Raw genomic sequence first — 26,385 nt, forward strand, 5'->3', positions numbered from 1 at the left:
GTAGTTGGTATAATATGGAGTGTGATTTGCCGGGACAACAACATCTCGGCTAGGGGGAGGATGTAAGCTCTCCCTAACAGCTAGCTGGGGAGTGAGAGAGCTCATTTAGACCCTGCTTACATTAGAAAGACATCCAGACTTGATGATAAAGACTGCAAGTGATAGCAATTGGAACAACTTACTTAGAAGAATTCTCTAACTACCCTCACTGTTAAAAATGGATATTTTATTCCTGACTGAATTTGTCCACATTCAGCTTCTAGTCATTGAATCGTGTAATGAATGCCTTGTCTACTAAATTAAAAAATCCTCTACAATCAGAAATCTTCACATATAGATTGTGATCTAGTCATCTCTTAACCTTTTCTTGGATAAACTAAATAGATTGAGCTTCTTTAATCTTTTGCTGTAATGCAGGTTTTCCAGACTTTGAATCATTCTTGTAACATTCTTTTTACCTTTTTTTTCATTTTGTTAATATTCTTTCTGATGTATGGAGTCCAGAACTGGACACAGTAATGCCCTCACTAACTCTGTATAGAAAAGTAATATCACCTCCCTACGTCTACTCAGCATTCCCCTGCTTATACACCCAAAGATCTTGGTACTTTTGCAAAAGTTTGAAGCACCTGTGCATACTTCAAAAAAATAACGGGTTTTATTTCTTGTGCAGATTTAACAACCAAAGCATATTGTAGCAATCCTATCAACCCCCTTTTGTGCTGTCCTATTGGGCTTCCTGCCGCTTGAGCTGCGTTACCTTCCATATTCCAGACATCCCATATTTAGTTTTTTCTGCAGGAGAACTGCACTGGTCCTGCTAAGGCAGTCTCATGGAAGTGGAGGCAAAATAACCAGAAGAAGATCAAAATATTAAAGCAATGCAGGATTCTAGTGTGTTAATCCTGCATACTCCTTTCTCTGAGGAAGCTTTTCATCAATAAACTGCTAAAGACTTGAAAAGAAGTGGGTTTTTTTAAGGAAAGTAGTGGAACGAGATCTTCCTGATTTGTGTCTTCTTTTGTAAGAAAATCTCTAGCTATTTCATATCTGAGGTCAGAAACACTCCACTCTTCATGCTTATCTCCTGATGTATAGACATTTACTATAACCTAGTTAGGTGTGGCCATCTGTCTTGGGTATGTCTACACTACAAAATTAGGTCGAATTTATAGAAGTCGGTTTTTTAGAAATCGGTTTTATATATTCGAGTGTGTGTGTCCCCACAGAAAATGCTCTAAGTGCATTAAGTGCATTAACTCGGCGGAGCGCTTCCACAGTACCGAGGCAAGCGTCGACTTCCGGAGCGTTGCACTGTGGGTAGCTATCCCACAGTTCCCGCAGTCTCCGCTGCCCATTGGAATTCTGGGTTGAGATCCCAATGCCTGATGGGGCTAAAACATTGTCGCGGGTGGTTCTGGGTACATATCGTCAGCCCCCCGTTCCCTCCCTCCCCCCGTGAAAGCAAGGGCAGACAATCATTTCGCGCCTTTTTTCCTGAGTTACCTGTGCAGACGCCATACCACAGCAAGCATGGAGCCCGCTCAGGTAACCGTCACCCTATGTCTCCTGGGTGCTGGCAGACGCGGTACGGCTTTGCTGCACAGTAGCAGCAACCCATTGCCTTCTGGCAGCAGACGGTGCAATACGACTGGTAGTCGTCCTCGTCGTGTCCGAGGTGCTCCTGGCCACGTCGGCTGGGAGCGCCTGGGCAGACATGGGCGCAGGGACTAAATTTGGAGTGACTTGACCAGGTCATTCTCTTTAGTCCTGCAGTCAGTCCTATTGAACCGTCTTATGGTGAGCGGGCAGGCGATACGGACTGCTAGCAGTCGTACTGTACCATCTTCTGCCAGGCAGGCAAGAGATGAGGATTGCTAGCAGTCGTATTGCACCATCTTCTGCCAGGCAGGCAAGAGATGGGGATGGCTAGCAGTCGTACTGTACCATCTTCTGTCGAGCAGCCATGAGATGTGGATGGCATGCAGTCCTTCTGCACCGTCTGCTGCCAGCCAAAGATGTAAAAGATAGATGGAGTGGGTCAAAACAAGAAATAGACCAGATTTGTTTTGTACTCATTTGCCTCCTCCCCTGTCTAGGGGACTCATTCCTCTAGGTCACACTGCAGTCACTCACAGAGAAGGTGCAGCGAGGTAAATCTAGCCATGTATCAATCAGAGGCCAGGCTAACCTCCTTGTTCCAATAACAACGATAACTTAGGTGCACCATTTCTTATTGGAACCCTCCGTGCAGTCCTGCCTGAAATACTCCTTGATGTACAGGCACCCCCTTTGTTGATTTTAGCTCCCTGAAGCCAACCCTGTAAGCCGTGTCGTCAGTCGCCCCTCCCTCCATCAGAGCAACGGCAGACAATCGTTCCGCGCCTTTTTTCTGTGCGGACGCCATACCAAGGCAAGCATGGAGGCCGCTCAGCTCACTTTGGCAATTAGGAGCACATTAACCACCACACGCATTATCCAGCAGTATATGCAGCACCAGAACATGGCAACGCGATACCGGGCGAGGAGGCGACGTCAGCGCGGTCCCGTGAGTGATCAGGACATGGACACAGATTTCTCTGAAAGCATGGGCCCTGCCAATGCATGCATCATGGTGCTAATGGGGCAGGTTCATGCTGTGGAACGCCGATTCTGGGCTCGGGAAACAAGCACAGACTGGTGGGACCGCATAGTGTTGCAGGTCTGGGACGATTCCCAGTGGCTACGAAACTTTCTCATGCGTAAGGGCACTTTCATGGAACTTTGTGACTTGCTTTCCCCTGCCCTGAAGCGCATGAATACCAAGATGAGAGCAGCCTTCACAGTTGAGAAGCGAGTGGCGATAGCCCTGTGGAAGCTTGCAACGCCAGACAGCTACCGGTCAGTTGGGAATCAATTTGGAGTGGGCAAATCTACTGTGGGGGCTGCTGTGATGCAAGTAGCCCACGCAATCAAGGATCTGCTGATATCAAGGGTAGTGACCCTGGGAAATGTACAGGTCATAGTGGATGGCTTTGCTGCAATGGGATTCCCTAACTGTGGTGGGGCTATAGATGGAACCCATATCCCTATCTTGGCACCGGAGCATCAAGCCGCCGAGTACATAAACCGCAAGGGGTACTTTTCGATAGTGCTGCAAGCTCTGGTGGATCACAAGGGACGTTTCACCAACATTAACGTGGGATGGCCGGGAAAGGTGCATGATGCTCGCATCTTCAGGAACTCTGGTTTGTTTCAAAAGCTGCAGGAAGGGACTTTATTTCCAGACCAGAAAATAACTGTTGGGGATGTTGAAATGCCTATATGTATCCTTGGGGACCCAGCCTACCCCTTAATGCCATGGCTCATGAAGCCGTAAACAGGCAGCCTGGACAGTAGTCAGGAGCTGTTCAACTACAGCCTGAGCAAGTGCAGAATGGTGGTAGAATGTGCATTTGGACGTTTAAAGGCGCGCTGGCGCAGTTTACTGACTCGCTTAGACCTCAGCAAAACCAATATTCCCACTGTTATTACTGCTTGCTGTGTGCTCCACAATATCTGTGAGAGTAAGGGGGAGACGTTTATGGCGGGGTGGGAGGTTGAGGCAAATCGTCTAGCTGCTGGTTACGCGCAGCCAGACACCAGGGCTGTTAGAAGAGCACAGGAGGGCGCGGTACGCATCAGAGAAGCTTTGAAAACCAGTTTCATGACTGGCCAGGCTACGGTGTGAAAGTTCTGTTTGTTTCTCCTTGATGAAACCCCCCGCCCCTTGGTTCACTCTACTTCCCTGTAAGCTAACCACCCTCCCCTCCTCCCTTTAATCATTGCTTGCAGAGGCAATAAAGTCATTTCTGCTTCACAGTCATGCATTCGTTATTCATTCATCACACAAATAGGGGGATGACTACCAAGGTATCCCAGGAGGGGTGGTGGAGGAGGGAAGGAAAATGCCACACAGCACTTTAAGCACAGCACTTTAAAAGTTTATAACTTTAAAATTTATTGAATGACAGCCTTCTTTTTTTTGGGCAATCCTCTGTGGTGGAGTGGCTGGTTGGCCGGAGGCCCCCCCACCGCGTTCTTGGGCGTCTGGGTGTGGAGACTATGGAACTTGGGGAGGAGGGCGGTTGGTTACAGAGGGGCAGCAGTGGCAGTCTGTGCTCCAGCTGCCTTTGCTGCAGCTCAACCATACACTGGAGCATACTGGTTTGGTCCTGCAGCAGCCTCAGCATTGAATCCTGCCTCCTCTCATCACGCTGCCACCACATTTGAGCTTCAGCCCTGTCTTCAGCCCGCCACTTACTCTCTTCAGCCCGCCACCTCTCCTCCCGGTCATTTTGTGCTTTCCTGCACTCTGACATTATTTGCCTCCACGCATTCGTCTGTGCTCTGTCAGTGTGGGAGGACAGCATGAGCTCAGAGAACATTTCATCGCGAGTGCGTTTTTTTTTCTTTCTAAGCTTCACTAGCCTCTGGGAAGGAGAAGATCCTGTGATCATTGAAACACATGCAGCTGGTGGAGAAAAAAAAAGGGACAGCGGTATTTAAAAAGACACATTTTATAAAACAGTGGCTACAGTCTTTCAGGGTAAACCTTGCTGTTAACATTACATACATAGCACATGTGCTTTCGTTAGAAGGTCGCATTTTGCCTCCTCCCACCGCGTGACTACCCCCTCAACCTTCTCCCCTCCCTGTGGCTAACAGCGGGGAACATTTCTGTTTAGCCACAGGCAAACAGCCCAGCAGGAATGGGCTCCTCTGAGTGTCCCCTGAAGAAAAGCACTCTATTTCAACCAGGTGACCATGAATTATATCTCACTCTCCTGAGGATAACACAGAGAGATAAAGAACGGATTTTGGTTGAATGCCAGCAAACATACACTGCAATGCTTTGTTCTACAGTGATTCCCGAGTACGTGTTACTGGCCTAGAGTGGTAAAGTGTCCTACCATGAAGGACGAAATAAGGCTGCCCTCCCCAGAAACCTTTTGCAAAGGCTTTAGGACTACATCTAGGAGAACCGCAAATGCCAGGGCAAAGTAATCCTTTCACATGCTTGCTTTTAAACCATGTATAGTATTTTAAAAGGTACACTCACCAGAGGTCCCTTCTCCGCCTGCTGGGTCCAGGAGGCAGCCTTGGGTGGGTTCGGGGCGTACTGGCTCCAGGTTTAGGGTGAGAAACAGTTCCTGGCTGTCGGGAAAACCGGTTTCTCCACTTGCTTGCTGTGAGCTATCTACAACCTCCTCCTCCTCATCATCTTCTTCGTCCCCAAAACCTACTTCCGTATTGCCTCCATCTCCATTGAAGGAGTCAAACAACACGGCTGGGGTAGTGGTGGCTGAACCCCCTAAAATGGCATGCAGCTCATCATAGAAGCGGCATGTTTGGGGCTCTGACCCAGAGCGGCTGTTCGCCTCTCTGGTTTTCTGGTAGGCTTGCCTCAGCTCCTTCAGTTTCACGCGGCACTGCTTCGGGTCCCTGTTATGGCCTCTGTCCTTCATGCCCTGGGAGATTTTCAGAAAGGTTTTGGCATTTCGAAAACTGGAACGGAGTTCTGATAGCACGGATTCCTCTCCCCAAACAGCGATCAGATCCCGTACCACCCGTTCGGTCCATGCTGGAGCTCTTTTGCGATTCTGGGACTCCATCATGGTCACCTGTGCTGATGAGCTCTGCATGGTCACCTGCAGCTTGCCACGCTGGCCAAACAGGAAATGAGATTCAAAAGTTCGCGGTTCTTTTCCTGTCTACCTGGCCAGTGCATCTGAGTTGAGAGCGCTGTCCAGAGCGGTCAGAATGGAGCACTCTGGGATAGCTCCCGGAGGCCAATACCATCGAATTGTGTCCACAGTACCCCAAATTTGAGCCGGCAACGTCGATTTAAGCGCTAATCCACTTGTCAGGGGTGGAGTAAGGAAATCGATTTTAAGAGCCCTTTAAGTCGAAATAAAGGGCTTCATTGTGTGGACGGGTGCAGGTTTAAATCGATTTAACGCTGCTAAATTCGACCTAAAGTCCTAGTGTAGACCAGGGCTTACCATAAATGAACGTCTTTCACTTGGTAAGCCAATAATGTTAACAGCAGCCTCCCATGGAGCTGCTTTACATATTTCCAAGGTAGGGCTTCCCAAAATTTGTCATCTTGTGTCAAAACGTTGTTGACATGTCATTTCACCATGGCAATTTCATGACAGTTGTCCCAGGTAAATTCAGTGCAGTCTCTTGTTGCCTTAATAAAAGGTATTTTTAGAAGGTCTTGGTGGTAGTCAAGACATATGTCTTCTTATCTTAGCGTAGTGCTAGATATTCAAATTTTAAGCAGCTTTAAGTAATTACAAAATCAAAACTTATAAAAAAATTGCCAAAATATGCCCTTATGTTGCTGATATCAAGAAATATCAGTCTTTTTTGTTGTTGTTTGTTAATGGGAGATAAGGTCTCCAGAATGACTGAGTCTCTTCTTTCTTGCTGCAAAATATAGGAATGTCTAAAACAGAACCAGTGAAACCACAAAGAAACAACATTTAATATATAAAATGTATTGTTCCCATTTGGTCAATGAACTTGTTTGTAAAATATCTAATACAATGGGAGTCTGATCCTGACTGGGGCTTCTGGGTGATTTTACAATACAAATATTTAATAATAAGTCTCTAATTGCCCTCTCTGTGTGCATACATAACACCCATTGCGATTAATAGGCGTTGCATACATAACAAGAAAAAGCTAGATCCTTAAATCTGTACATGTTTAAGTGATAATGTCCAGTTTTTGCTTCACAGTGAAGGTCTTATTCCTTTTCTGACCCATTGTACCGTTACAACGAAACAATTGAAATGTACTGCAGCTTCTAAATATGATTTTATGATGTCGGTATTTGCAGACACAACAAAAGGGCTTTTGTGACCAGTGGGCTCATTACTATTCTACTACTGAAAACACAGGAGTAAAAATATAAGTACTGCAGTTGATGAACACCAGCCTCACCTGCCGAGGTTTATAGCAAGAAGAGTGATGCAGTTTGTGAAATCAATGCAGCTAGCATGAAGTGAACAGTAACTCCTAAAAAAGGTTTTGTATAGAACTCCATAGTTCCATGGTCTCTGGTGCCAGATTTTAGAATGTTTTTAGAAACACCAAGACTAAGATTTTCTACAAGCAAAAATTCACATTTTTTTCTTTTTAAAAAAAACCTGAGAACAAATCAACATTACTAAGAATAATAATCAATAATAATGTTTACAGAATGTTATCTATATTATTGCCTGCTTTTTATATCCCTTTCATGTAGAAAAAATCAGTTTATACAGTAAACTATATGCTTTGCAAGATCAGGACTTACAGTTGTATTTTCTAGTTTTTAAAAAGGCCAGAAATGGATGTTCATTAATTCTGAGGGAATTTTGAATGTCTTGAAATATGGCAGAGTGAGGGAGGGGAGTACATTGGTGGGATGGGGATATAGTGTCTTTCTCTATTACTATATTGCTGATTCAAATCCAGCCCAGGTGGTAGTATCGTCTGATGGCTATTATGTGGTCATTGTAAACTGAGTTGGTAGTATAATCCCAGGTCACATAAATCCCTAAACTTGACAGTAATGGTCAGCCTTGTTGGCATGGTTATAGAGAATGAACCCCTCTTTTGCCCCTAGAGCCAATGCCTCCAAGCCCGGGGTTGGGCACAATGGCAAGGCAGCTTATATTGCTGCAACCAACACTGCAACAGTTAGTTCAGAGGGCAAATGGAAAAGTTTGGCCTGCAAAGATGCTAACTCAGTGTCTTTCAAAAGGCCTACCTTTGTTTATGTATGGCAAAGTGATATTTTTGGCTTCAAAACTGAAGAGGCCTGTTAGTAAAGATACAAATTTGTCACTATATTTTCACTGTTACAAATACCTGACATCATTTTAGTTTAATTCTCAGAAATGTTACAAAGGAGAGACTGTGCTAAGTGACCATGGAAAACATGTCTAGGAGAAATAATTTCCAAGCAGCTCATATGTCTGAGAGCTTTGTGGGCACATACAGGATACCTCTACACTGGGAAAAATTTTAGGCATTTTTCTTCACTGACTCAGCTCAACCTGGACTGCCAGTGGTGGGAGTCCTAGTAACGAGAACATAATTTTACTAATGTATCATCTAACCCTGTTCAGAGGTAGTTTAAAAACACCTGTGTTCTGTCTACACTGCAGCCTCCACCATTGCTACCACTGATGTGGAACTATAGTTTCCATTATTCCTACTGTAGACAAGGCCACATTGGCTGGCACCACACAGCCTTTGGTAGTCAGAGAAGCATGCTTGACTGGCAGCAGAGGATGTGTCCACAGGCAGCTATTAGGAAACTTTGCCCACAGATCTCAAACACATTTGTCCCTTTTAGCACCAATGACTCCAGCAGCCAATGGAAGTGCACATTCTGCTGTGACATCTCATAAAATGAAAACACAGGGTTTTTGAAATCAGTTTTTGGAATTAGTATCTGATTATAAGGACAATTTCAATGATAAATTGCTTTAAACAAAAGTATTCTACTGAGCATAACTATTCCCTTTCCCTCTACTCCCCTGCTCCACTGTTTGCTTCTCCTGCTATGCCATTTACATGAGTGTATGTTACTGAACATCTCAACACCTGTGTATCTGGGATTTTGGCTTCATGTTTTGGTACTATTGGCAGTTTGTGTTTGGTTGGTTTTGGTTTTATTTGTCTCTTTTTTTTTTTTTTGGTCCACCTGAAATCTCTTCCATACTATTTAATGACCTCTAGCTCATTTCTGAGGAAATCATATGGGAGATAAAGCCGAAAACAATCTTCCTGATCCAAACTGTCCTCTGTGTGAACATTGGAGAAGTTTAAATTAGGAACCAAATCCAACCTTTGGAATTGAACCCATGTCTAATAAATATGTTGCAACCAGAAACAAAGATATAGTGAGAGAGAAAAAATAAAAATGTAACTCTATCTGAATTCCCTTCAGACAAGAGAACGATATAGATTTTGCTTATGCATTTTTGTTTTCAGAGAAGGGACTCTGAAGATTGAAAACGTACAGGATTATTTTTCCTCGGTTTCACTGAAGGCTATCTATTGCCGAGATCCAAACTGTCAGTCTTTTTGGTTTGGCACACTTTTTAAACTGAGATCCATGTTCATTGTTACTGCTGCTTAATAATCCAAGGGTCACTTGAAGGGCTTTTGTTTGAGAGACCTTTCAAGCAAAGCCAAGACAGCAGTTTTCTTGGTTGTAGACAAAAATACATTAAAACAACCAAGGGAGCTATTACTTTTCCACATAATTATTTTTAATGTCTCACTGGACATGTATGAAATGCCTTTTGGTTCCTGTGGGAGAATTACTTTTTTTGTTTTGTTTTCACATTTTTTAGTGTGGCCTTTGTTAAATTTCTGTTATGTTTTTCCACTGTGCAACCCTCACCTCAAAAGACCTTATAAACACAAGCAGCGTCTTTAGGAACATGCTTCCAGTATAGCCCACATGGTACATGCAGTTTTGTTACTGGTCATAAGGCTCTAAGACACTTGCATGCTTTAGGACTACTTGAAAATAAGAGTATTAAAATGAAGCAAGCTCATGTACCTGGTTTGAAAATGTGTTTTGGAGATCCTTCCAGTTTCCTCCAAAAGGGGAGGATGGGCCAAAAAGAATCAAAGTAATTTAAAGTGACAAAGCATATTTTTCTCTTCTATAAAGAAAGTAAACAGAAAAAATGGCACATAAATCAGAGCAGAGAGAGAGAGTGTGTCTTTTTAAAAAAAGACAAACAATTCTGTAAGATTCAAGTTTAATATAATTCCTAAGTGGATGGTCAGGGCTGATTCAGAACATATACCATGTGTGTGCTGCTGCTGTGTGGAGACTCATATTATGGGGTTTGAAGTGGAGGAGGTAGAGGGTATGCCCTCTCCTAAACTTGAAAGCCAACTATGATTCCCGTTCCACTTTGAAAGGTGAACTTGGGGACCCTGCCCACTCTGGCTCACACAGTGAAAAGTGCACCAAGTCCCTTACCAGATGTCCAAATTCTTCTGACAAAACATCTTTCCAAAGGGTGGTAAGTGTTTGACCAACCCCAAATGTACTATGTTTTTGTAGCTGTCAGGCTCAGACCTATAATACAGGGGGCACAACTGCCAGGGCTAGCCCTAAATCTAGAGATCATGGAAGTTTATGTGAGATTGGTTGGTTTGTTTTAAACTTGAAGTTACTGCTGCTTTTATGTGTGCCAACTGCACCTTTGAACACCATGTATTCTACATTGAAATAACTTTCATGAACATTTGTTGTGTTTTCTTTTCCTCGGATGGTTGTGTTATTTTGGATTCCAGTGACATTTCCTAGCCCTTTTCTTACAAATGAAAGATCCAGACTCTTGAGTTGTATTCCTCAGTGACATGGTATATTTATGATGACCTAGATCTCTTTCAGTTCTGTCATCTTCCAAAAATGCCATCTTCAGAGTCTGTCTGCAGTGACATATTTCACAAGAGGGATGCATGCCTTGAAGAAAAATGGTTGAGCTTCCTAAAAAATATGGTGTGTTTTGTATGCAAGCACATTTCCCAGTTGGATTTGGACCCAACTTCAGATGCATGGTACTGCTAAGTTCTGAAGGACCAAAAGAGGGTTTTCAGTATCTGCAGTTTAACTAACCTAGTTATGTATATTTGAAGTCTGTCAGTCTCTGAGCTTATAAAATTGTAAGTTTTGTAGGTGAGATTTAAGTGTGTAATAAGGTCTAGTTTGTGGAATGGTCTTATTTCACTCATGGAAATGCACCGCACAATTCCAACATTAAAAACAGTTTCCACTGGCTTTCACTAGAGATAGTGACACTTTGTTTTGCTCCTATCATCATATGTCACAAAGGGACAAGTGTGTTATAGTGTTTAAGCATGAGACTGGTTGACAGGAATTCATGGACTCTAGTCCCAGCTCAAACGTTTCTCCTTTGTGGGCATTGGGTAAGTAACTTGTATTTGCCTCAGTTTCTCTATATAAAAATTGGAATAATATATCATAATGCTGGGGTTAGATAATGTTTGTAAAATACTATGAACATAACAATCACTATAAATATTATGTATTTAATTACATTAATTTGTGACAAGTACAATGGAACTAATATAGTTAGGGCATTGTCTGGAGAAAATATTGTCTAAGGGTCCACTAAAAAAATGATTTAGCAATGCCACCCAAAGCTTCCTATGCTGATATGACAATCTTGTGTTCATTTGGACTGCCGCTCAGTTGCTCAAGATGATTCTGAAATCCAGATGGCAAAAATCTTGCATTGTGGGATATCCAAATGTCACTATACCCAGAATATTTACTTTACTTTGGTTCTGAGCTCTTCCATACCAGAAAACGTTGGTGGGTGGAGCTCATAGGAGAAAGAGAGGGCTTATGAGAAAAGATTAAAAGAACTAAATGCATATAGCTTGGGAAAGGAATGATTGTGGTGGAGGATCAAATCAGCCTATAGATATGTGATGCATGTAAACATGAAAAATGGAGAAGAACTATCTAGGATCTTACAAGTGGGTATAATGAGTAATAGATTAAATGACCAACAAAGAAAAAAAGGCTGAATGAGGAAAAGCTTCCTGACAATGAGATCTGTTAGATTATGAAATAGTCTTCCAAGAGAAGCCCTGTGATTTGGGAAATGTAATTCTTGACTCTTAGAACCTCTGAATGGATGATACTTCTCCATTAATGTTGTGTTGCCACTGACAGATATAAACTTGCTGTTAGGCTTACATTTTCAAATGTGCATGTGCAGACTATATGGGCCTGGTCCTGTGCTGTTGAAATCAATGGGAGCTTTACCACTGACTTTAATGGACTCAGGATCAGACCATGCATATAAATCAGGTACTTGCATGTGCACCTGGTCAGTTAGACTCAAATGCAGATGCATAGACAATTACTTGATTTGCATGCACATTTGAATGTGTAAAGTAGGTGCACAATTCCACATGCATTTGCATGTGCAGCTTTGAAACTTTGGGCTCTAGTCTTTACCACATCTGTATGGAAACTGCTTATAGGGAATGTTGCAGTAAGTGTCAAGAATATTGAAGTGTGTGTAGATGTCTTAAACAGAAACTGATAAAACATGGTAAATTACCACAATGATTCAAGAACTTTCATTCCCTAACAAAGCAAATGTTAGGTACCAGAGAATTGGTGATCTTGTTGGTTTCCCCATTGTTCATCAAAACAACATTGGACATTTTGCTACTCATAAATTGCATTGTTTCACTGCTAATTCCGTGTTTGGTTGAAACCGGTTCCAACAGCTAATCTGAAAGAATAGTACTGGATTAAAAATTCTGCACAAGTTTTCGCTGACAGTAAACCTACTTACCATTTGCTGCATTTACTTGGACTGCTGTCCAGGATTTTCTGTAAATAATTGGTAAGACTGAAAAACGATTTTGATTTGAATGATCCCAAACAAGACATTACGAATCACTGAAGGCAATAACTGTATAAAGGTCAAAAAGAGATGTTTTTTTGCAAAATACTATGTTTGGTCTGGGGAACAAAATTCCTGGAGATAGAAAATGGACTGACAGCCAGGTATTTCAATATGTCTTTTCTGAGTGTACTTTTTTATAAACTATTCAAAGTATACTGCTTGTGTGTAATGCAGGCACATACAACAAATATACATCTGTGCAAGAAGATCATCAAAACAAGTAGAATTAATGGCCAAGCGTGGATAGAGAGGGCAAAGAAATGTGCTGCTTAGAGTGAGGCAATGAAATAAATAACTGCTAAGAAACCTTTTCGAAACTGTACAGAATCCAACATCTGCTCTGTTCCCAAGAGCTAACAGTTTGGAAATGTGAATCTTCTGAATTTGGAAACAAGTTACATGGAAATTTGAGTTTCTTCATGTGAGTTAATCTATGAATAAATCAAAATATCCATTTATTATAGATACTTTCCTTGCATTATCTTCTTATTTGAATTTAATATTTATTATCTTATGAGGGCATGATTAAATCTATATCAATAGATATATAACTTGGACTTTGTGAGATATATCTAATTACTACTAAAGGGGAAAAAATAAATCACTTAGATCTGGAACAGTGATCACAATGGAAGTTTCTTTTACAAAGAATTTATGGAGACTTGAAGTCAGTAATACATTTTGAATAAATGCACTATTGACCAGTATTAAATTTCCATTGGCTTTATCTTGTTTTTTCTAAGCAACTGCTCATAAACTTTTTTTATATCTTGATTAGCATGGTGGTGCTACTTGCAAATCTATTCATAGAGCTATTAATCATTTGTGTTGTAATCTAAAGAAAGGAGTTGCACTTATTTGGTTGTTCCTTTCATTGTTTCTCTTAGAAAGCATAAATTACAACTGACAGGGTCTCTTTGTCCCTTGCTTTTTCTGTTTCTTTTCCACCAATACGTTTAATATTTTGAACAGAGATTAGGTAAGGCATCACCAAGGTAGTCTTAGTTCTGATCTGCGCGTCATTTAACTCTACAATGAACCAACGAGAAAAAAAGACAACGGTTCTGATTGGTTTAGATACAGCAGACTTCCAGTGTCTCTTTAATTCCTGTTCTAACGTTTTGCAACTGAATAGCAGAATGTAAGCATTGGTTGTGTTTGTTTGTTTTAGGGCCAAATTCATCCTTCATGTAACTCCAGTATGCTTACACCAAAGATAAATATGGCCCTAAGACTCTGCTTTAACGAGTGATTTTTCCTCCTCTCCCCTTTAACTTCAGTTCTAATTCTTCCCAGCCTCAAAGTTTATCTAAACTACCAAAACAAAAAACAAAAAAACAAAAAAAAAGAAAGAAAGAAAAGAAAAAAACCCAGTGTGTGCTGCTGAGCTCAGTTTATCTGCAAGTGTAAACAAGGAAAACATCGGTGCTGTAGTACTACTGTGGTGAGGGGCATATAAATACCAGAATAGACAGGTAGAAGGACAGACTGCATTCAGCACTGTTTGAGAACCCATTGTTAAAACCTGCTCAGAACACTGACAGTAAAAACCTTTGAAGGGGTTTGAGGAAGGAGTTGAAGTTGAGGGAAGTTACGGTTGACTGTCTACCATCTCAGCAAATTGGTTGGATGTTCTATGCAACAGTGTATACATGAAGAAAGAGTTGGATTTAATGGGGGAGGGGAAGGAAGGAAGCAAATCTTATGTAGGTTTTTTTGGGGTGGGGGGAATGATGCAGACTAAAGGGCTGGGAGAAGTCAGTTTTTGAAGTTGCTTTTTATTGCTAATTGCTTCCAGCAATTTATTTTTCAAGAACCATATATAAATTATTAAGGTATTGGCCCTCAGTATAGGTACTTCATTTCCACACACTTGAATGCGTGTTCTAGGTGGATCCATTTATATAGGGCAGAGAGAGTATGTGTCTATGAGCATTATAGACATTTGCCTCTATAGGAATACTGCATGAAGTAGTCTGATAAGCACAGAGAGCATCTGAATTCTAAGTATGATCAGCCTTGATTGAATGAAAGGGTCTATTCCCTTGACTTCTATCAAGTAAACCGATTGTGCCCTTAGGACCTGAGGGCATGGAATCCTCTACCGACGCTGTGAAGAAGTAGTGGGGACACTCTGTGGCTGGTACAGTAGTGTGAGGGTTGCAGTAGCCCTGGCATTTTCTGCACTCTCCCCTTGGCAGATTGCATGTGTTGGTCACTAAAAGCAAATCCACTCACTCCTCCTGCACAAAAAGGAACAAACAAACCTTTGACAACCTGCATGGGTTAGCAGCATGAGATCCCATCGTGAAGTGGGATTCCAGTGGTTCTGCCAAGTCTTCCACAGCACTGGGCCATCATTTTTGCTGTGGATCTGCTGTCAGCAAGAATATCAAAACATGCCACCAACCATTGCTGTCCCCACAAAGGTTGGTAACTCTATATTTAAGGTATGGACAAGCTCCTTCCATCCTTCATTTTCAACTTGAATTATGGAATGGTGCAAGCCTTAATGTTGGTATATTTTACATATTTCAAAATGTATTTGTATTCCTGCTTGTCAGATACAGAAATGCCTGACAAGAAATACCATAGAAAAGAGTTTTGGGAGAGAACTGATGCACTGATGCTGCACAAAATACAACAATATGCATGTATATAGCACACTTTATCCCAAGTGAAATAGGTAAGTATATCATTATTTCCATTGTACATGTAAGTAAATAGAGGCACATGGAACTAAAACTCCTGGGTCCTATTAATAGTCCCTGCTTTAATCACTGAACACACTGCTACAGCCTTCATATTCTTGGGTTCTGGTGTCATTGTTATGCAGTGGGACAAAAAAGAGACTCTGAATTTCCCCCCAAAATGGAACCCAGGTCCCAGTTAAGGTATTAAGCATGTGCCTAACTTTAAGCATATGCTTAAGTTAGGTAGGTGCCAAAGTACACTGTTGAGGCCTAAGGATGCAGCCACTCACTTGACAGTACTTCCTCTGTACCCAAGGGTTCAGAACAAGATTTTAGAGAAGTGGACCAGATTCTCAACTGGAATAAATTGGCAGAACTCCAATGGAGTTACACTGATTTATACCAGTTGAGAATCTGGCCTATCGTGTACCTTTGCCCTATGTTACTACAAAGGGGTGCTCAAGAATAAACTGGAATTAGGACTTCCCTTGCATTCTTAAATGCTTTTTGAGAAATAAAAATGAAAAATGAAGCCATACATGGTAGGAAAACATGCTTATGCCTAATCCATTGGAGAAATTGTTATAAAACAACTCACCCTTAAGGCAATACTGCCCTGTTATTTTGCTAAGGTTAGGGAGACCTTGGGTTATCTTCTCTGTCGGTGCCAGTCACAAACAGGCTTCACTTACTCATCAAAGTTGTCATAAGTATTCTGAGCTCTGTTTTAGTGACTTGGCATAATGTGCTTATTTTAGCTGGACCTTTCCCACCTCTTTTAAATGTGTAAATCCTTCCACTGCATTCCAGATGTGTATCTGGATTCACAGACAAAATGCCAGATGGCTCAGAGTTCTCATAAATTTTATAGGGGACAGGGGTGACTTGCTACTTTTTCATCTACAATTTTATATTTAAAGATGAATCTGCTTTAAGATGTATTCTACGAACCTATATATCAGACTAATTCCTTGGCTCCCAGTTAGCATATTTAAAAGTAGTCATTTCTGATTCATTCAGTGACTTTTAGATCCTTTCTCTATGAAATAAATTTACTAATTTAAAATGTCAGAGTGAAAAGGATGAAATCAAACTGCAACATGTTACCTAAAGTAAAAACAAAAAGCATATACTAAAGTGCCAAATACCAATAAAATTTCTATATAATTCTTTTAGCTACTCTAAGTATATCTCCCTGTACATCTGAGACTTTTAAAATGTCGTATATACCAGATCTGAAAGATGTTACTGATATCCAGTTCTATATGAACTTTTATTCACCAGAATCTTGGCTAAGGCTAGCTGCACAGGGATATTTTATGACCTTATACAGCTTGATGATTTACATTCAGTTTTGTCTTAGCAGCCTGGTAATAAATTTTAACAGAACCCCTGTACTACCTAGTACTTCATTTTAGTCCATTTCCATCCAGGAGGGGTGCAAGGTGAGACTAAATAGTAGGAGAAGAGTTACTATAGAAAGTGGAATGATAGCTGCCCAGTTATTTATGACACTATTAAAAGGCACAGACACTAGTCGTTGTTTTTCCTACCAAGAATTCAAGCATAGAGCTAGATCATTATTGTAGCCTTTATCAGATGCCTCAACAAAGTGAAAGAACTCTCTCAGTGATGATACAATTAAAGTTAGTAATCAAGAAATTTAGGAGGGGAAAATGTAAGACAATGAAATAAACCCAGACTGGTTGAAAAGCATTTATATGAACTAGAAGTCTTATCAAACACTGAGAATACTTTTTTTCAAAAGAGGGAGACTTGAACACTGTGTTTCCTACAGGTGCAGAGTAAGTAACTTTTTTTCCCTTCTCCACAAAGTTGAATTTGGGGTCAGAAGTTCTAATTGTAACCTCAGACTGGAATTCCAGATGGTGTGTTCGGGACTAGCAGCAAGTCTCAGTTCATCAATTTCATGTGCTGGAGTATGTGCTCTGGCTGTGGCCCTGACTCCATTCCCAATGTGGCATTAATGCAGAACAAATTGAGACATATCCTCTATATAATTAGTTCCAGAATTTCAAAGATTTACGGTAAAATAATAGCATAAACTCCCCAAATCTGTCTTATTTTGCCGTCCACAGAACATGGGAACACTTTCCTGTGGCATATTTACTGTAGTGCTGTACAGCACTGACACCGGACCAAATGAGGGAAGAAATGGAGCTGCCGCAAACTTCTTGTCGGTTGCTGATACTGGTGAACGCAACCTCCCATAAAGTCCAACCCGGTCTCCTAGCAGTTCACGAGGGGCTAGGTCAGCGCCTTGCTGTGAATCGGCTCCCGAGCAAGACCAAGCAGCACAGAAAACAAGAAGGCAGAAGAATCCCGCCACCGAACAAGAGGGAAATTCGAATGCAATAGTAGGCAATGGATTTCTGCGGTCGAAAGGAAGGTGCGGAACAGGCTGTAGCACTGGGATCGGGCCGATGCAGACGGGTCTGTCATGAGGACAGGCATTCCTTCTAATGGAATAAATAGCCAGAGAAGTGACTCTCTCGGGCACCCCCAAGCGTGGGGACACTAGATCTGACAAACCAGGGGTGATGTGTGGTTCCCTTACACTGTTCAGGATTGGAGTGTGTGTGTGTAAAAAGAGTTGTGTGCTTGCGGTACGCATTTTAAACACTAGTTAATCCGTAAATTCCCGCACCCGCCTTTGCAGGAGGCCAGCGCGGGAAGCGCACCGGTTTGAGATTTTCAAAGCAACGTGCAGAGAAGATTTAAGGAAATCCCGTGCACGCTGCTGAAAATCTCCATCACAGGCCTCCGAAGGGTCCAGAGTGTATGTCTGAGTAGCGTTGCTCCCTCTCCTCCCGCCGGGACTGCAGGGTGATTATCGTTGTACCCCGAGACATGCAGCTCTTACAGACCAGAGCGCTGCACCGGCTCTGCCCCTGGGGCGCGGCACATGCATGAATTAAGCGTTATTGGTTCCGTTTCATTTTTCATTGGCCAGCGTCTTGGGATTCCAAAGGCTCCGCAGTCCAATTGCCTGCCTGCTCTGGGATCTAATAACGCATGCTTTGGTCCTGCTTTGAGGCCACAGGGAGGTCACTGGCACTATTTATTACTTGGTTAAGTTCCTTCACTAAGGAGTACACGAATCTTGACAGATAGCTGGTTCCTTGTCTGTTTTTACAGTTGTACATTGCTTGTAAGGTTACAGAGGAAGCAGGGTAGAGACCGGCTGAAAGTGCTTCTAATTCCCTGGTGCCGATGAGCTAACAGAATCCAGCCATACTTTCCTTCGATGTTGATGACAGCATGCCAAAGTTTAAAGAAGGAGTTTGGGGGGAGAGGGAATCCCTTTCCCGCAGAGCACACTCCGTTTGATCTCACAATAATATATACATATCATATGTACTGGAGATTCGTTTTATCAAACATTCCTTTACACGGTTGTTTCCTGCCCTCGCAAAGTCGCTCTTCCTCCCCCCCAGCTTCCCTGCGTAGCCGCTGGTCGCAGCGTGAACCTAAGGCTTCCTTTCAGTTGGATGGTCAGGGAGCTCTCGTCCACCACCCCAGGGCGGCAACGGCCCCTGATTTCGCCTCTCCAGAATCTCCAGCTGAGGAAGCTGTTCTCTCCTCTGCACCGCACTGAAAACCCTGGTCTCCTGATCCCAAGCTAACGACACTAACACACCCTCCCGTTAGGCTTCAGGCTGTGTCCTAGGTCTGCACCTTTTGTGGCGATTAGAACTGCTCCCAGCACTGGTCTCTAACCCTCATGCCAGGGCAGGGCTGGTGTCCGCGTTCTGAGATCAATCGGCTGCCCGTGGATCCCAAGGGGAGCACACGGGGAAGGCACTGCCCGTGTGGACAGAACAAGAGCTGGGTCCAGCTGCCCTTGGGCCGGAGCGCGCCATTCGTTGTAAGCAGCGCTCTCCATTGAGAGGAATGGTACGCTTGGGCCAGGGGTCCGGCTTGCGGAACGTGTGCTCGGGTGGGGATGGAATAAGGAGCCCTACCCGGAGGGACCGGCTGGCAGGAGCTCGATGCGTCCTGCTGCTCCCTTTAGACCTAATAGTTCTATGTAGCTGAGAGTAGAGGCTGACAGGGAAGGGGCAAGGGTAGGGAACCGGCTCTGTTTCCCCGCCGGTTTCAGTGAAATTGATCCATGAACTACGAAGAAAATAGTAATCTGCTGGCGGGGGCTGGGAGCTCTGAGTTTCCCACTGCGCAGCCGAGAGCGAATCCGATTATTTGTTTGCAAGGAAGGAACATGTTACAGAGAAGGCTCCTCTCCAAACGCAGAAGCTCACATTTGAAATCTGTCTTCCCGCTCCACATTTGTCTGAGAATCCTCTTCTTCGCCCAGTAACTGTCGGATCCTCTCCCTCGAGGCTGAGGGCCCGATCCTGCATTCCTAGTGCATCCCAGCCTTGTAGCTGGTGTATTTGTAAATAGCAAGCGTGACTGTTTTGTTGTAACTTCCGCTGCAGGCGCATTTTAAACTCCAAATAAATAAACGTGGCTTCAGCGCGACACTGAGGCTCACGAGGAATGCAGGATCGGGCCCGCTGTGATTAATTCTCTGCCTCTCTCAGCCTCTTTGCTCCCTGCACCCTGGACTCCTGGAGATGGTTCACAGCTTTGTTTCTGCTGCTCTTGGCACTTAAATAATCAAACCCTGATCAGCTCCCTGAGTGAAAGGAGACAGATCCCTCTGTTTGCACTGAACCGCGTGAACAAAGATCGGGATTGTTGGGAATTTATCTCTGTTTAAGTCATTCTCCCCCACCCCCAAGCCATGAGCGGATCATTTATGGTGCTTAGTAAAGCGTAATAAGAATTCTCAGCCCATTAATTGGTGGGATGGAAGGCAGAAAAATAAGAGGGAAAAACGTAGAAAGGGTCAGCACTGCAGCAGTGTGTAAAGGTGGTGCCCAAAGCCCATTTTGCCAGGGATCTAGAGGGAATCTCTGCATCAGAGTGCTGGGATAATAAACGCTTCTAAATATTATTAAAGAACTTTTGCAATTAATTATTAAAAAGTTGGAAGAGATATTAAACCTGCTTCGGGGGTTAAACCCATTTCTCAGTATGGGAGGGCTGGATGAGACCTAAAGTGGGAGTGGGGCGCTTAGATTATCCCACATCTGTCTGTTGGGGCTCTCACACCTTCCTCTGAGGCATCTGCTCATGGCCACCGGCAGAGAGACCTGACACTGGATGACCGCAGATCTGATCTGGTCTGGCAATTCCTATGTTCCTGTCTTTTGTTTTGAGGCCCAGGGACCAGAATTCTGACCTGTTAAATGTTGGGTAACTCTGTGACTTAAGTGGGGTTCCTCCTGATTTACACTGGTGTGAGATTAGAATCGGGCCTCCGTCCAATATTTTAAAAATGGGACAGATGGAGATACAGCTATATTTAAAGGTTCTTTTTGAAATAGGGAAGGTCCCTGGCTTTGCTCCTTAGATCTGAAAATGAACTTGGGAAGGGCTCGTTTCCTTCAACACACATACATACGCACTGGAATCGCTTTAACTCTGGAAGAAGAGGGCTCTGAGCTCAATGGATTTGGATGCATGTACTAACCCCTTCCTGAGTTATCGGCCACGCTTCTGACCTTGACATTTAGCTCTTATTTGAAAACAACTCCAACAATAAAGTGCGTCTATTGCAGGGGTATTTTTAACCTGGTGCCCTGTTGAATGTGAGGAAATGGATGCAAAAAGTGGGGATGGCCAATTACCAGGGCTCTCTGTGATCTTCCTGCTGACTTTTTCCCTTCATAATTGACAAGGGCGGACTAGTTGACCGGCAAATAGAGTTCCACCCAATCTTTTATTGATTTCTTTGCTCGACCCAGTAGTATAGACAAATATAGAAGTCTCCAATTTTATATTTATTTGTGGCTTTGCCCCGTAGGATCTTCTCAGGTGGCAGTCGCTGGGCATCGCTGTTGGGAAGTGCACGCCCCTGAATCTGGCTCTTTAAAGAAACCTGTTAAAAGCGATGGATTGATCGATTCAGGAATGTATGTGTCCTCCTAGCCTATAGCCAGTCTATGTATGCTTAGCATTTCTGCTAGGGTCAGGTGAAACTCTCGTAAAGACGGTATGTAACCTGTGCCAGTTACAGCACGTATCACACATGGGCAAGGAACATTTCAACACCTATCTCACCTACCTCCACATTTATCTGTAATAAGACACAGTTTTAACAAATTAAACTCGGTTTTGGGGGTACAAATTGACTTGTTTCCCTTCCCTCACCCCGTCAGTCCTTATTCTCAGCTGGAGCTGGTGTATTGGGTATAAAGACAGAACCTGCTGGAATTTATTTGCTCCTTGTTTTGGTTTAAAGTTTGCTGTTTGTTTGATTCTATCCACTTTGTGTTCAGCTGAGAGAGGGGAAGCTTTGGAAGTGCTTTCTTAAGTCTTCCTGACAGTCTGAATAATACAGTCCTCCCTAATGAGGAAATTACCTTTTCTGTTCAGTAATACTTCTGGTTACTTAAACAAAGCAAAACATTTACTAAAGAATAAGATAGTCCACTTTTAGAAGACTTTGCCTTTGTGTTAAGAGATCCCTAAAATACTTGGTATAACAGTTCAAAGATGTTCATTTCCACGTATATATTGTAGTGTTCAGTACTAGAGGTTAATTATATTATAAAGCACTTATCAACTGCTGAAACAAACAAATTCAATAACAACTGTAGCCAGCAGAATATTTATCTTTCAGTGGCTCAAAAACGCGACTCGAGCTATAGGAATAAAAACAGATGACTATAGCTTTGTCAGTACTAGGTTAATTTGTACCACATTAGGAAGTGGGAGAGGGAACAGAAATAAAAATACAAACCAATCAATGTAATCGAAGGTTGAATCATCTCGATTCCCTTGAAAGAATGGGTTCTAATTTCATAAGCAATTTTCTGGAAGCAATACCAAACAGAGTTCTCCTTAGTTTCATCCTCACTTAACAATAAATCCGCAAACCTGGGCGATCTTTGATTATTGCAACAGCAACATTTCTCTGATTGCCTTTGGGTTAAAATCTGTTTCCTTTTAGAGTAGTAAGACCAATTTACATATTCAACCAGTGATTTGCTTCAACGTTATTTCTCAAAATCATGTAGTTTAATCACTTAACTACAAAACTTTTAGCTGTGTTAATTATTTAAGGGAGAAAACAAATTCAGACCCTGATACTTAAATACGGTGATTAGTATTGATTCTTTTCTTATTTTAAAACATAAAATCGGAGTTGATAATGCTTTGTGACAACTTCTGATGCTGTGTGGGGAAAGGATTACAGTGAAAATTGCTATGTAGACTATGACAAATTCGGTTTTACAGAAAAATGCTAGTTACAGTTCGTTGAGATTTAAAGATCTTTTATTTTTACGTACCCAAAGCGGAAGGTTTCAGGGTGAGGTTCGAGTGTGACTGCTGCATTTTGTTTAATATTCTACATGTCCCGTAGATAATTTTATGTTATGCAGGTTGAATCATGCCTGGTGGGGAAAAAATACAAAGTACACCGACCGAGTGATTTGGAATGTTTCGCTTCTCGTGGAATATGCATGCAATATCAAAATGTAAAGACATGTAGAGGGCGTGTAATATCAAAATATACCATCGAGGAACTATCAGAACCCTGTTTATATGAGGCGTTGGAAGCGTCTTTCAGAAGCAGATGATTTATTAGTAACTTTGAAAAAAGGAGGTAGCCGAACAGGAGCCCCTATTTCGTGTTTGGAAAGAGTGTCATTGCTTTAAAAAACCGAACCAACTACCACCACTTTATTGGCTGAGCAGGACAGAGAACGCCAACGAGACAAACTGCTGTGAGAGCTGAAGATGGGTTTGTATCGGTGTCTTTCCCTGCTGTAAGTGTCCGTTGTCTGCAGGCAAAATCCAATCCCGTGGGAGCAACTGTCGCTTGTCCCGGGAGCTCGATCTCTAGAGGGAGAGGGTTGGAAGGAAATTTCACACGGACCAGAGTCAGTGGGTGTTTCCAGCCAAGGCTTTCTAATGAGCCCCCTCCACTGTAAGGACCTGATCTAAAGCCCCTTGAAGACAATGGTGATGCTCCCCATTGATTGGAGTGGGCTGTGGATCAGGCCCTAATTGCTCATCGCCCTGCAGTTTGTTTGGATTCCATTCAGCACGATTCATTGCCATGATGAGCATCTAACCAGGAGCTAAAGCGTAGGGTAGCAGAGCAGGCGGCTGGGGACACCTGGCTAGTGCAGGTGCTAACCTCAGCCGCGCGCCGGACGCCCAGCCAGGGCCTTTGCGCTAGCCCAGAGTGTGCGCTAACGTGGCTCGCCTCTCTGCGAGCCCTGGGACAATGTCAAGGGGAAGGGCGGGTGCGCTGAGTTTTAATGGGGGGTTCCCGGGTGCCACTTTGGCAGCGCCAACAGAAGCTGCCCCCAGGCCCTGCTTTGCAGAGGATGCTGGTCTCCCGGGCAAACAGGGTCTAGCCGCGCGTGGAAGAAGGGCTGGTGAGGCGGGGGGAAGTGCCCGGCGATTCCTTTGGAAGCAAAGATTCCATCAGCCCCTGGTGTTTATTGTGTAGGGTTCTACAGCAGCCTGCCTGGCTGAGTCCCTTCGGTGGGATTGTGTGTTTCATTTAAATACCAGTTCGCTGCGTAGAATTGGGGACATCTTTTTTAAGAGACTGAATCCCCTATATCTCAGCACACTAACGTATCACTGGCCAGCCAACTAAAGTCCCTTCCTGTGTGACTCTGCCCTTTGCCTTCCTTGTGATTCTCTTCCATAACTCTGGTCCTCTCCAGTTTGAGCCTTTGAAGAGATTCGTACAGAGATCTCGGTACTCTGGTACCCTAAGGAGCTCTGTCACACTGGCTGCCGCAGGAGGGAAGCTCTTGATGTCTCCCCAATGTCCGGGCAATTAATTCCGCCCCCAGCTCCGCAAAACGGCCACAAAAGATCAGGCCAATTAGGCATTACCCTGCCAGGTAATGAATGATCTTATTACTCTTATGTCTTCATCTCACTTACTAGAGTGAATTCCCCCTGCCCGTCCTTAGAGTTTCCACTTGCCCACAGGTGCCCGTAAAAGGAGTATTTAATTCCTCTTGGGACCTTTAGCAACGAGAGATTTGCAATGAAAAGACGCATTTTCTGCCTCTTTAAAACGGTGCCTTTCATTCATGCTTCTGGCCAGGAAAAGCTCTCCCCCCCCTTCCCCGGATTGCCTGTAATAGATCCCCCTCCCCTATCCCAATTGTGCCAATAACTGTTCCACATGCAAGCCGCTCGTATCTGAAATCGTTTAGCTTGTACTTACTGACCACCTGGAGCCATCTAATAACCTGCCTGCTGCGGACTCTCACTCAAGGCAAAGGCAAGCCCGAGGGCTGTTAGGGTCAGTGGCGTTTGCACCAAGGGGTGGGAGTAACGTGGAGGGAGAGAAAGATTCTCCTCGCGCCCCGCCAGCCCCCTCCCTCCAGTGCTTTGAGTCTGGCTTGGCTCAGCAGAGCAGGCTGAGCTTGGATGAATGGAGCATCAGAGCCCCTGGCTCCTCCTCCCGTGCAAGCCCAGCTATTTGAGCTTTGGGAACTTGAGGGCGGCCAGGCAGCATCCGAGGTAGGGAGTTCCAGGCGGCTCGCGCGCCCCGCTGCTCTCCCCAGCCCGCCGCGGGCCGCTCTCCCGGTGCTGTCGGAGTAAGGGGTGAACCTGGAGAATAACCTTGCCCTGGCGCTGTTGCCGGCTCCCGCAGGGCTGGACCCGGGGACTTGTGTTCCGGAGCAAGCTTCCCCCAAGGGGCTGAGCTCGGCAGCCTGGTGCCTGCAGCCGGAGCCGGGCTCTGGCTTGGCAGGCAGGGGGCAGGTCGCCTGGAATAAGTGCGGCCCGGGGGGGGACTGGCTCCCCGGCAGGAGGAAAGTTTGCGACCAGATGGGCTCCGACGTGCGAGATCTCAACGCCCTGCTCCCCCCCGTGTCCTCCCTGCCGGGCAACAGCAACTGCGCCATGCCGGTGAGCAGCGCCGCACAGTGGGCGCCGGTCCTGGACTTCCCCCCGGGGGCGTCCTACGGCTCGCTGGCCCCGCACTCCTTCATCAAGCAGGAGCCCAGCTGGAACGCCTCGGACCCCCACGAGGAGCAGTGCCTGAGCGCCTTCACCGTCCACTTCTCCGGCCAGTTCACCGGCACCGCCGGCGCCTGCCGCTACGGACCCTTCGGAGCCCCCCCGCCCAGCCAGGCGCCCTCCGGCCAGGCTCGGATGTTCCCCAACGGCGCCTATCTGCCCAACTGCTTGGAGAGCCAGCAAGCCATCCGCAACCAGGGTAAGGCCAGCTTGCGCCCGGGGAATGGTTTATGGGGCTCTCCCTCTTCTTGCAACAATCCCGACAGGCTTGTAAACAGAACTGTATCTTGGCTGTTCCCCGCCAGACAGCAGCTGGGTAATCTAACACCCGAGCCCTTTCCCAAGCGTGTCCTCTTCCCCGTGCAACTCACTAGACAACCAAGATCACACACACACCCCTTCTTAAACTGGACCAATGACTTTTGGGACCAACGTCTCTAGACCCAGCTCTGGCAGCCACATCTCTGCAGGGATTTCCATTGCACGCCGCTGTTGAACTGGGATGGCCACTCACTCAGGCTTTCTTTAAAATAGTGTACGAATTGGCATTGCTATTCTATTCGCTCTTAAACTGAGTTCTCACTCAGCTTCTGTAGTGAAGGTGGGTGGTTCACTCCTGTTGTTTGGCGAGACTAGGAAACTTTCTCCTTGCAGAGTTTTGTTTCAAAGTGGGACTGGCTTCAAGACAGTCAAATGTCGGTGGGGTTACTCTCAAGGTGATCTAGAGCGTTTACTTCCAACATATCTAGTATAAGGTGGGGAATTATCTTTAACAGTTAATGGATCATCATAAATAAGTCACTCCCATTAGAATATATTTTTAATCTGAAACCCTCTGTTTGTTAAACTAACGTTTTGAAGCAGTGAAATAACACGCCCACTTTTCCCTCTCCACTAAACAGGTAATTGTGGCATCTCCCATTGGAAGATATTTTAAAAAACAAAACCCGAGCTAACCAAACAATGGGATGACATTTAGATAATCTCTGAATCTGGTGTTAGAATGTATTTTCCCAGGAAGGGAATAACAGAGAAACTACTATTTCAGTAGCCATTAAATTTACACCGATTAAATTACCAGGAAAATCCATTAGCATAAA

General features: G+C 44.1%; 1 protein-coding gene and 1 long non-coding RNA gene across 5 annotated transcripts in view; one reads left to right on the forward strand and one right to left on the reverse strand.

The window, feature by feature from the left end:
* LOC142072515 (uncharacterized) overlaps positions 1 to 24,636 on the reverse strand; it is an 84,357-nt gene extending 59,721 nt beyond the window's left edge. Inside the window, exons 1-2 of one of the 2 annotated variants that reach the window (XR_012668915.1) lie at positions 24,486 to 24,636; positions 22,576 to 22,680 (exon numbers count right to left, since the gene is read on the reverse strand). This is a non-coding gene — a long non-coding RNA (uncharacterized LOC142072515). Of the gene's footprint in view, positions 1 to 22,575; positions 23,129 to 24,485 lie in introns of both variants that reach the window. The other variant, XR_012668914.1, reaches the window with a different exon arrangement.
* A 54-nt stretch (positions 24,637 to 24,690) lies between these two features.
* The window catches only part of WT1 (WT1 transcription factor), a 48,385-nt gene continuing 46,690 nt past the window's right edge, over positions 24,691 to 26,385 (forward strand). For 2 of the 3 annotated variants that reach the window (XM_048854282.2, XM_048854283.2), the window contains exon 1: positions 24,691 to 25,484. In XM_048854282.2, the coding sequence (XP_048710239.1) occupies positions 25,094 to 25,484 (391 nt within the window). In that variant the 5' untranslated portion in view covers positions 24,691 to 25,093. The remainder of the gene's footprint in view (positions 25,485 to 26,385) is intronic. The other variant, XM_048854284.2, reaches the window with a different exon arrangement.

Source organism: Caretta caretta, chromosome 6 (genome assembly GCF_965140235.1).
Source record: "Caretta caretta isolate rCarCar2 chromosome 6, rCarCar1.hap1, whole genome shotgun sequence".
NCBI classification, from domain to species: domain Eukaryota; kingdom Metazoa; phylum Chordata; order Testudines; family Cheloniidae; genus Caretta; species Caretta caretta.